Raw genomic sequence first — 12,301 nt, 5'->3', positions numbered from 1 at the left:
GAGCTCGACCTGAGACACCACACAGAGAAATACAGGTGCTAACTGGAACCAAAAATGGTTCTCTGGAGTGATGCCACTGAAGAGCCATTTTTGGTTCCACAAAGAACCTTTCAGCAACCATGTAAAAACTGTACATGGTTCTTCAAAGAAGCCCCAAAGAACCATCTAAAAATGGTTCTTTCAGGAAAGAAAATGCTGCTGTAAAGAACTCAGTGTCAGTTTTTCAGAGTTTGTCTCTGTAGTGTAGTTTTCATTTCACTTTAGACTTGAGTGGCTGTAATTTACACATGACGAAAATAACCAGTGACCACGCCTGTGGACAACACGGACATTTTGCCCACAACCAAGGACAGGCAGGATTTCAGCCTCAGCCTGGAAGACAAGAGGATTCACACCCACAAGCCGGTCACTACCTGTCACCTCTGAGACGTCACCAGGGTTACGGTTAGGGTTAGGGTTAGGGTTAGGGTTAGGGTTAGACCAGAGAGGTGGGACCGCCCCAGGTGTGACTGACCGTGGACCCCCATGATGTCTGCAGCTCCGCCTCATTAGGTGATGCATCAGCACATGACAACACACACACACACAGGAAGATGACGCACTAGACTTCAGTGCAGCAGGGACATCTCATGTTTGATCAAGACAAAATAATACAGGGTGTCCCTAAAGTCTCTTTACAATTTAATAAATTTATTACAAAAGCAAATGAATAGACAAATCTGCAGAAATTATTACAAAATGGGGAGTATATATTGAAGTTTTTTGGCCTCATTGAATACACCTCTATATGGGCACCATTAGTTGCACAAAACTCATCAGAGTGTTATATTTAATATATTTAGCAAAAAAAAAAAAAAAAAAAAAAAATTAAAGAACCATTTTAAAGAAAGTTCTTTGTGGACCCAGCTGCTTCAGTAAAGAACCTTACCGAATAGTTCTTTAGTGATTTTTCAGAATAAAAGGTTCTCTGAGTGTTTTAAATCAGATGACTGTGTGCAGGTTGGAAACCAACATGAACATGTTGTTGGCTGGTTCTCCACGTTCATTGTTCCTTCACTGGGTTCCAGACGAGCTACAAGAAATGTTTTCTGATGGTTTATAGAGTGAGACATTAATCCATTCACTGAGGAAATAATCTGCACATTAATCCATTCACTGAGGAAATAATCTGCACATTAATCCACAAGGAAAAGAATTGTTAGCTGCTGCCACCAAATAACTCCAATAAACATGAAGAACCTTTAGCACTTTAAAGAACCACAGAGTGTGTGGAGAACCAGCCCCTAAATAAAGAGGTTCTTCAGCTGCTGATGGTTCTCTGTAGAACCACAGAGCATTCTGAAGAACCATTAAAGAACCAGTGTTTTTCTGAGAGAACATGTTGGTTTGCCTCAGCTCGCTGTATGTGTCATAATCTGCCGTAATAGGATGTCATGTTAGGATTAAGGTATTCCCATGGATTAAAACACCCTTCAGTAACCAAACTAAAGTGTTGTGCACTCTGACTTATGACCTTATTCAGCTTAAAGTCAACAAAAAGCTGTTATTTTGTCTTATTATTATTTTGTTATATTGTCTTAATCCAGACATTTGAAATCTGAAATCTGACTTGTTTGATCTGAGTTTCGAGTTTTGCCATAGGTGTTTGAAACGTGGATGGATGTCAGGTTTCTTCTGTTTAACCCTCCTGTTATGTTCACATTTTTGAACATCTTTTATGTTTGTGGTCAATTGGACCCCTGCAGTTTAAACCTTCACAAAATTATTATAATTAAAATTGTTACCAAAGTTTATGTGTCAGGTACTTTATGTTTCTTTGTTGTTGACCTAAATAGCCCTTTAAATAAAACATAACCCCACCCCCCCACCCCCACTTATACATCCAGTATTCTTATTATACGACAATGGAAAAATATGCAAATCACCATAAAATCTCACTGATTGGTCTAAAATTGGAAAGAAATTTTAATTTTTGGTGTTTTAATGGCTTTATATTATTTCCAAGTAACGATTTTTGTTATTTATAACCGATGCGTTACAAAGTGTGAACAGGACATTGAAAACATATCATCATGTGAATTTCATCTTTACCCAGTAGTGCCCATTACATTAGGAACATTCATTAAATATGAAGCAAAAAAAAATGATGTTAATCATTTATTTAGAGACGTTAAACATTGGCTGGGGTCAAATTGACCCCAAACATGATAGGAAGGTTAAAGGTAAAAGCGTTTCACACCAATAGATCAATTGACCAATAGATTTCATTTTTTTTTTTTTTTTAATAAACATAAACAGTGTGTACTGTCCAAATCAAAATTTCATCCAGTTGTTGTAAACTCGTCTTAAATCTACAAAATCTATTAGGAGACTGAAGATGATGAAGTTTGATTATCTGATGTTTACATTCATATTATATTGATGACTTGAGTTAAAGACTTAATTTATGACACTGAAATGAGTGATCCAGTCTTTCAATGGCAATTAAGTAAAGTATTTTTATTTAGCATGCACAATATGAGAACAACTTCAAATTCAAATGATCTGGTTATGTTGTCATTGAAGAGTAAGTTTTGTTAACGGTGCATTTCTGGCTCTGAAAAATATGTCTGATAAAGAAATACATGAGTTGCAGTAATATCAGTCCTAAAACTCACGATAAACAGATTAGCTGGTTCAAATGAGAGAGAAAGACAAAACAGTTGAAAATATTTAAAAGAAAGCATTACATTCTTCATCATGGTTTATCAATTCTTTACTAAAACCATACAAGTCAAAAAGAGCACACATAAAATGGCCAGTCTGTCATTTCAAACAAATAAACTAAATTGTATGTATCAGATCATGCAGTTGCCTTGCGTTAAAATACAGAGTGGATAATGTTGTAATAGTATGATAATGATATTCTAGTAAGAAAAGAAAGAAAAAATGCCAAAAAATACAAATGAAATCATGGCTTCCATTCCTTGTTTGATGTGAATGAAGCTCTTTCTGTGATTTCAGACAATGAACATCTCGACTTCTGCACTCGTTTCTTGTGCATGAAACTTCACATACAAACTTTATCCATTTTGCTAAAAATAAAAAACACATTGTCAAGTGGAAAGAAACGAGGACATGTCATGACTTCTTTTTCCTGTATAAAATACTTTTTGTCATTCTCTTTTATTGACAACAAACTCAAGATTTACATTGATAAAGTTTTCTCTTCTGCTTTGCTGCCGTGTAGAGCAGCTTCATTTTCAGGAAAACCCACGACTTAATAACAATGACTCACTTTATGGATCTGGAATAAAACACTGTGAGCTCATTTTAAGAAAAATCACATTTAATACCTAACAGTCCTTTTAGGAACTAATCTTGCCTTCTTTTGCTTTATTTGGTCATTTTATTGGAGAACTAATATTTCTTTTCAACAGCCAAAGCGCCTGTGTAATATTTTACTGCCTGTTCTCATTTCTCATTCACTGACCGCTCGCTCTCTCTGTAATGAAGTCTTTATGAATCTCTTGCTGTTAGAATTCCCCTCATGAGTTTTCAGGTGGAGATCAGAGAGCCTCGTTACTTTGAGAAGGGCTCTTTTTGTCCCTGGGTCACTCGCAGGTTTTACAGTTTCTCCAAACTCCTGATGGCGTCTTCTTTGGTGAAACGTTTCCATTCACTGGGAATCTCTCCTTTGCCCTTAAATTTTTTTTCATGGTAATTTTCCAGGTGCTTTTGAAATCGGCATACAAACCACTTCCAGTATGCCAGCGTAGAATTATCAGGTGTGATGCTCCACTCAGCATATTTACCTCCAGCTGTTTTGTACTCTTTATAAGGAACAGCCTGATCTGAAGAAGAATTAGGGTAAAACGCCTGATTCCTTGTAACTAATGTTGAGCAGAAATCAACGGATAGTTCTACTGTATCTCTAAAATGGAACCCCTTGATCCCATCGGGGCGATGAAAAGTGACCATATGATCATTAGGACTGTGATCCTCATATGTGTTGGTGCAAACGGCTCCACAGAAAGGACATTCACTCCAGCAGGTCTTACATTTGTGGTCGATAAGCAGTTGATCAGGCCTCTCACTGAATTGCTCCATACTGTCTATCGTGAGCCTACTCATCTCCTCAACAATGGATTTAATGCCTTTGTCTAGCTCTTCCTTGAAAAAGTCAAAGTCGTTTATGTCACCAAAATTTTGACCGTAGTTTGTAGAAAATGCCAGCTCATCTTCCAGAGAACTGGAGAACTCCTCCAGCCACATGTCGATGTCTCCTCCCTGAGTTTTGACATACTCAGTTGCAGTTTCCACTGCGTCACTCACAAGCTTCTCTATACGTTTCACGTTTTTCTTGAGAGTACTGAGTGCTTTGTCCTTGTGTTCAGTGAGGATGTATTTCTCTACTTCTTCTGTTATGAAAGACTCCATGTGGGATCTTGGGCGCCTGAGGTAATTTATGTAGCTGTCAAAGTCCTCTTTCTCTGCCAGTGACTTTAAAATGTGTTTCTCCAAGTTAGCCTTGTTTCCACTGAGGGGTGGGTAACTGTGCATCATCTCGTCAGCCAGCTCCATGGCAGTCATGTTGTACACAGCCTGAACTGTGGAGTCCTTCAGTTTGTTACAGATCAGTTCACCAAGCACAACAGCAGAGGAGTTACCTTCACAATAGCTCACAAATATCCTGTAATGATGGTCTTTCTTGCTTTTAAAATGAGTCAGAAGATCATTATTGGTCTTGAATTCCTCATGAGACTTTAATAGCTGCTTCCCTGCAATGTCACATACATACAGTAAAAGATCAACTGTAAAGTCATTCTTGAAAGTGTATGTCTTTGTCTCTGATTCAAAAGCTTTGACTTTGTCTTTGACATTACTGGCTACTTCATGCAAGTAGGTGGAAGTGTAGCCTCTACTAGCAACAGGCTTGGTCCTAATTTTCTCTATGGACTGTCTCTCAACCTCAGCGATGAAGGATCTGATCCGTTGGTCCTCCTCATAAGGAAGAGTATTCAATCTAAGGGCGGCCTTAACATTCTCCCATGCTTTGGCTGCCAAAATGCCCTTGGTTATGGATACATAACCAAAAAAGTTACCTATCTTTGGCATGTTTTTGTATTTACCCCGTTTCTTGCATTCATTTATAAGAGACCATTCAATGCTAAGGTCAGTAAGGATACAAAACAATTCATCTTGAATGGAAATATCCTTAATTTTGGGTGCAGCTGCTGCTAATTCACTGACTCGAACGTCCCAAATTCTGTTGAATTGCTTTTGAAGTTCCTTTTCATCTTTTGCCTTGTCTTTCAACTCATGAGCGAGCTCTTTGCTTTTTTGCAGTAGCTTGTTCTCAAACTCGGCCTTTTTGTCATCTAGCTCTTTGCAGGTGTTCCTCTGCTGGATAACTTCCTCCAGCTTTCTTTTAACTTCTTTCACCTGTTCATCATGAAACTCCTTTATTTTGCTTTCAAATCGACCTCGCCATTGAACCAAAATCTCTTTATCTTCATCATCCTCAAAGTATGTCTTCATGGCCTTTTGGACATCTTCTTGAGTAGTGGTCATCTCCTTAACAAGATAACTGCGATCAACCTTGTCAAGTTTTCCAGTTTCAATTTTGTTATGAAGCTGGTGTTCAATGTTCAACAGGGCACATCTCAAGGCCCAGTTCCATTTCCCGTACTGGACCTCAAGTTTTCTGTACACTGCAATTTCCTGTGTGTTTTTGAAGCTGAAAACAAAGTGTTCATTCAGCAAGGCTTTCCACAGGTCTGAAATGCGGCTTTTGAACTGTGAGAGAGTCAGTGCCTTAGATTTTGATGCTTTTGTGAGGATGATGTCCTTCAGTTCTTGGATGCTCTCGCTGTAACCTGGGTTTGGAGGGGCCATGGGTGGACTTCCCTCCCATAGTTGGGCAAAGTATTTAACATCTGTTTGTACATCGAATGTAATGATGTCACTAAAGCAGTCAGCATTGCACACTTCCTCTTTGGCAGCTAGCTGGGCCATCTTGTCCAGTTTTTCTTGTAAGCGTCTCTTTCCTTCCATGTTTCTCTCTCCAGCTGCAATATCTGTAACATTCTGGTGAACAAACACACAACTTGGAGAGAGATTTACCTCCTTCATCCTCATGAAAGCCTGCACAACAATCTGAAGAATGTCTTGCATTTCTGCTGGATTCTCTCCAAAGATGTTGATCAAAGTCAGGTTTCCCAGACCAGTGACAAACGTTGCCAATTCATTGTCATGGTGAAGACTGGTGTTCTCTGCCAACTCAAGAGCACGCAGTCCCTCAGTGTCCACAACTAAAACATAGTCAAATTTAAAATCTTTCTGGATCTCTGCTGAAACTTTGACTAGCTGCATGAAGGCACCTCTCGTGCACCTGCCAGCACTGACAGCAAACTGTAAGCCGAACATGGCATTCAGCATTGTTGATTTCCCACTGCTTTGGATGCCTAGAACTGACAAAACAAAAATTCGCTTGTCTCCCAGTTTCTTGATGACAGCATCTAGAAGACGAATGATCCATGTTAAAGGCACGTGGCCAGCGTCACCATCCATCAGCTCCACTGGGTGTCCTGATATCATCAGCTCTGCAGCCAGTTCAGGGTATTTGGACCAGTTCAGCTCTCCTGTCGTTCTGTTGACAGATGCATGGGCCTCATAGATCTGTCCCATCTCCCTAAACATGTGCTCTAAGCCAAAGGTCGCTGACTGCAGTTTTGCTGATAATTCTTCAAGTTCAGCTCTCTGTTTTTCAACATATTTCTTTAAGTGGTTGTGTTTCTCTCCTTTGTCATCTTTCTTTTTCAAATTCAAGACTTCAGTCCACTTTTGATCATATTCTTGCAGAATCCCAGAAAGGGCGTCTGTGGAGAGGTCATCCAGCAAGATTCCAGTCCACTTCAGGAAATACTTTTTCTCAAGTGAATGCAGAGACTGGAGGTTCTTCAAAAACAAGTTCATAAGTTCACTGGATGCAACGTCACATTGTTTTTCTCGTATTAGTTTCAGTTCTTTTTCTGTTTGACATTTTTCCTTCTCAATCTGTCCTTGGAGGCGATACAGGCCTTTGTGTTTTTCGCACCACTTTTTCCACAAATTCCCTTGACACTGGAGGAATGTGTCTTTGATCTTTGAGATGTCCTTCATCTTAAGCAAAGTCTGTATCTCCAAAGCAGCAGATTTCCCTCTCTGGCAGGCCTCATCATCCTCATCCATCCTGACCCCACGGACCTTGGTCATGCTTTCAAGCTTGAAGGTGTTGTATTGACTGGACAAAATCTTTTTGATGATTGCTTTCAGTTCTTCAATTACGTCTGACAGACTAATGTTTTTTAGACCCATCTTGTACTTTCTTGTGCCTTCTTTGAGCTCAACTGCAGCACTATCATTATTAGCAATCAGACAAATGAGGGGCTTTGGAGACTTGAGAAGGTCTGACAATATTTTAGAACTTTTTCCATCTTTTTCCAGACTTGGTAACAAAATAACATTGACTGAGGATTTTTCAATCAGTATGTCACGCTGTGTTTCACATGACAGAGCATCACCATGGAGATTACAGAAGGCAATGCAGTCATTGAACGCATCATTGGGTTTTCCAGAAGGGCAGTACCAGGCAATCTCAGCCAAGCCATCAATCAAGTAGCGAGATTTGGTGCTGCCTGGGCAGTTTCTATGAAAGAATGTGTTGTGACGCTCATTGATTAAGCTGCTCATCAGCTGAGATTTAGATGATGACACTGAACCAAGCCGGAGAAATGCCACCATGGGTGTCTCAGCTTTGCAGATCGGCACACTCTTCATTGTCACAAGGTTTGAGTTATCTGTCTGCTTCCAGCTTTTTCTTATTTGTCTAAATGTCCACATAGGACACTCAATATCCATTTTGAACGGGTCAGGGACAAGGAAAGGTAAAGCATACTGACATTGGGATAACTTGGAAATGATGTCCTGCTTGAGAAAACTGTCTGAGCAGTGAAATACTGCCATCTGAACATCCATTGGATGAACATGGCTTTGTTTTCTTTGCTCAGTTTCTTGGTCTGTGTTGAACAAAACATCAAAAACACTTTCATCTGTACCAGCACTGTCAGGTGTTTGAACTTGGTTTGGATGACAGACTGCTGGGTCTTCTTTTACAGGGATGTATCTGGCTCTATGATCCAGCGTCATCAACCTCTGGATGAAAGTTTTTGCTAAATTCTTCTCAGATGTCTCATGTTGCTGTTTTACACTTGGCCCTATTTTACGAAAAACTGCTGGTGTCAGCTTCTGTTGGCTTTTGTAATTTTGAAGGTGAAGTCTGCTGAAGAGGGCCTCCACTTCTTTGCTTCTTTGCTCCATTGTGCCGATTGCTTCAGGAATCTTCACCAAGTTCTGTTCTTGTCCAATCTTTAAAGAAAATAATCATATTTGTCTAAATGTGACGTCAGGCATGTGGGGTATCCTCCAAGGGAGAGCTTTTTCATTTAATTTCAAGTTTCTTACCTCGTCCTTGTCTTCACCTGTATCTTCACCTGTCCTGTCTTCATCTATGGTACCTATTGATAAATATTAATAATAATAATAATAATAATAATAATAATAATAATTATTATTATTATTATTATTATTATTATTAACAACAACAGTAACAGTAGTAGTCATAGTATTTGGAGTAGTATTCATGTCAGTAGTTGTGGTCATAGTAGCAGTATCAGGAGTATTATTTTTTGTTGTTGTTATTATTGTTAATATTTTGGCATATTAACACATGAGCATTTCCTTATTTTCTGTTTTTCCAACCACATATTTAAATAATTGTAAAAACATTCAAGTTATCAGTTCATCATTACTTTCTCATTTGTAGCAGATGAATCATCAGAACTGACCTCAGATTTTCTCCTTGTCAGCAGCAGCAGCTTCAGTCTCCGGGCGTTTGACCCAACCAGGTTCACTCACTGGATCACAGCTAGAAAACAAATTACTCTGTTTAAGCGGGTCAGTCTAACCCTGCGTTCCAAATCGCATACTTATACTTTTTACTTTTAGTATGTACTGCAGCTGCCCTTACAAAGTATGTAGTTTAGTATGTACTGGGACATACTAATTCTTTTTTTCCCTACTAAATAGTATGGTAGTATGGGTATTGGAACGCAGGTCAAGTCTTTGATGTAAGTGCAGCCTGCAGTTAAAAGAAAAGCCACTAGAAGGCAGAAGAGTATAACAACAGCTGCACTCTGCCCGGCTCACCTCGGACTGCAAGACAAGGACATCAGGACAGCTGCTTAGGCACCCAAATCACATGACAGGACACTGAAGGATATTTGCTCATTTTGCGTGTTGAACTGAAAAGTGTGTTTGTGTGTGCAGTTTGTTCAGAGGGAGCTGAGAGAGGCTCGGAGGCTCCGGGCAGCTTGACAAAGTCCGGACGGAGCTTCAGTGAGAGCCGAGCAGAGAGCACGACGCTCCGCTGCAAACGCCTCCACGCCTGCAGCCGGGAGCTCACTGACTGATTGCTGGTGCGATTCCTTTGCTCAAAGGCAAAGGTTTGTCTGCTGTCAGCCTCCCAGCTGTTCTCCCAGCTGAGCAGCTGTGTGCGGCTTTTAGAGCCGCTGCAGGCGGCAACTAATACAGAGGGAGGCGGCAATAATCAGAGGAAAAACTCTGAATTTCAAAGATTAAAGAGGTAAATTTACGAGAAAAACCCCGAAAAATTATAAAGTCACAAATTTACAAGTATAAGAGTATAAGAAAACGCATTTACATACTATAAATAATATTTGATATCTGATAAATACTAACACTGCTACCATATAATAACTATTTAATAATATATAGATACTATTTAAATGTAGCCTATTTATGTAATATAAACATAAAAATCTCAGTATTGTCATTGTTAAGTAATCCATTAAAAAAATACTCTAATCAATAAAGCCAATGAAAGTTTTTTTTTTTTTTTTTTTTTTTTTTCCATAAACAGGTACAGTATGCTTACATGATGAGCCGCGCAGGAAGGGCTCTCCGGTTCTTGATGCGCTGAAAATTCACATTTCAGATGAGCAGCTGGCCCAAAGAAGAATCAGCTGATCGGTGAGCAGGTAAATCACCTGTTCAGTTCCTCTGGCGGCTCAGAGAAGCTTCTCCTCACTTTGGCTGTGTGTCCTGTCAGCTGTGCTCAGCGTGAGGCCTGGACCGTCTGCAGGCTGCCTCCCTGCCTCCCTGACAGCACCTCCTATTTATACAGCACACGCCCCCCACATCCCCACACGCCATCCCATTCTGGAAACCACGTGATTTCAAGGAAAGCTGGTCTGCAGTTTGTCTGCAGAAAAAAACAGAAACACCAAATGAAAACTGAAATTAAACACATTCCAAATGTTGTGAAGTAAACTGCTAAATACTGCAGTGAAAGCCACGCTGACAGATGAAGGGCTGAGAAATGTCTGAAAATCACCAGGTTCATGTGTCTCTTCTAAAGAGATTTGCATGAGCTCAACATTTATCTGCTCCTTCTTCTTCTTGTTTTCCTTGATTTGATTTGAACTTTAACTTTATGAATGGAAGGAGCCTGGCGACTGAATTTATCACATCCCAGATTACATCTGCACATACCTCTGTGTTTCAGGGTGTGTGTGTGTGTGTGTGCATAAATGGCTGATTCCTGTATGTAGACCACAGCCCTCCACCTGTTAGGTGTGTCCTCTCTGAAAAGTCCAAGGTGCACGGAGTTTGAGTTTTCAGGTGAGTTTCCTGCTGCTGATAAACACAACACTGTAAAAAATGTGGGAGCAGCAGCACAAACACCTGCAGCCTGAAATCTGCACTGTAAAAAATGAGCCATAAAACAACTATTACTGTGCCATATTTCAGGAACTGTTTGCCTCAAACTCATGGGTCTTTAGTGTGTGTGTGTGTGTGTGAGAGAGAGAGAGAGAGAGAGAAAGAGAGAGAGAGAGAGAGAGAGAGAGAGAGAGAGAGAGAGAGAGAGAGAGAGAAATATTTGAATTTAGCTTTTTTTTAAATTTCATGCTCTTTTTGAAAGTGGGTTCTGCCTGAAGCCACATGACTTTTAGCAAAGAGCCACAAATGTTCTGTTTTATATTTGAATCCCACAGTAACTTCATTTGTAATTTGAAAAGTGCTTGAGAACATATTTAGCTGCTGAGTCTCTGCTGAGTTGTGGTCAACACACAGGGAAGCCCAGAGGCGGGGAGCCAATCAGAGCAGGGGAGGCAGCCTGGAGAGATGCCTTCAGGTGCAGTATGGGATAAAAGGTCATCAGGAAAATCATCATCGCTGATAAAAAAAAAAAAAAGAAACAAACAGAAAAAAAACCTCTAGCCTGAAAGTCCACCACCCCTGATAGTGAGTTCATATCTTGCAGTCACATGATCCAAAGTGACATACCTGTTTTTTTTAAGTTGCTTGATTTTATGATTTTTTATGTATTTCTGTTATTGTGTGAATTTGTGAGCGGGCCGGGTGAGAGAAACGACACAGAGCAGCTCACAACGCCGGACAGGATTTATTAAACATCTCCAAAAACATGATAGAAAATCATTTGAATCTGTCATAACTTTATCGACACTGAAACAGAACAGACCTTAGACAAAAATAATATTTCATCTCTGAAATAAAAAATACAAATATAGTCCTTTAGTCTGTGACTGTGTGTGTGTGTGTGTGTGTGTAAAGAAAATGAGCTCAGAAACGACCTGAAAATCAGAAAAAAGCAAAGAAATGACCTGAACACCCCCCCCCCCCCCCCCCCCCCCAAAAAAAAAAAGTTAAATAAAATGTAAAAAATGACCTGAACATTAGCCAATAAAAATTTCCTGGAACATCATTTTAAATACATAACTAGAGGAATTATAAATATAGTTTTCCGGACATTTCTCAGCCTGGGACTCCGGTTTCAAAGGGAGACTGAAACATTTTCCTCAGAATTCAAACTTTTTCTCCTCAAAATTACTTTTGAGAAAAGATTTGGGGATTGAATTTAGAATAATTTTCAAGATTTTTCTAAAGTTTGTTTGAAGTAAAGGCAGAATTCTGACTTCAGTCTCCAAATTCTCTGATTCTCTGAATGTTTTCTCCTCAAATTTGTGAGAAAAGTCAGATTTCTGACTTTCATCTCAAACGTCCGACTTTAATCCCAGAGTTTAGTTGTGAGGAACTCAGGAAGTTGAAGGGAAAGTCCAGTAAATGAGGAGCTGAAAACCTGTTTGTTGACACACACGTGGCTCTGAGTTCACCCTCCGCGGCATCACTAACGTCTCATCATAGTCCAGTCATTTTATGAAAAAACCTAGGACAAATT

At 39.7% G+C, this 12,301-nt stretch overlaps 1 protein-coding gene across 1 annotated transcript; it reads right to left on the bottom strand.

The window, feature by feature from the left end:
* Window positions 1-3,136: 3,136 nt before the first annotated feature.
* LOC115365022 (interferon-induced very large GTPase 1-like) lies at window positions 3,137-11,105 on the bottom strand. The gene is made up of 3 exons (XM_030059733.1): window positions 11,044-11,105; window positions 10,130-10,134; window positions 3,137-6,737 (listed from the first exon to the last, which is right to left on the bottom strand). Exons 1-3 carry the CDS (start codon window positions 11,103-11,105, stop codon window positions 3,607-3,609), a joined length of 3,198 nt encoding a protein of 1,065 aa, XP_029915593.1. The 3' UTR covers window positions 3,137-3,606.
* Between the last annotated feature and the right edge of the window lie 1,196 nt (window positions 11,106-12,301).

This window comes from Myripristis murdjan, chromosome 9 (assembly GCF_902150065.1).
Source record: "Myripristis murdjan chromosome 9, fMyrMur1.1, whole genome shotgun sequence".
Classification (NCBI taxonomy): Eukaryota; Metazoa; Chordata; class Actinopteri; order Holocentriformes; family Holocentridae; genus Myripristis; species Myripristis murdjan.
This window is presented reverse-complemented; position numbering and strand designations above follow the sequence as displayed.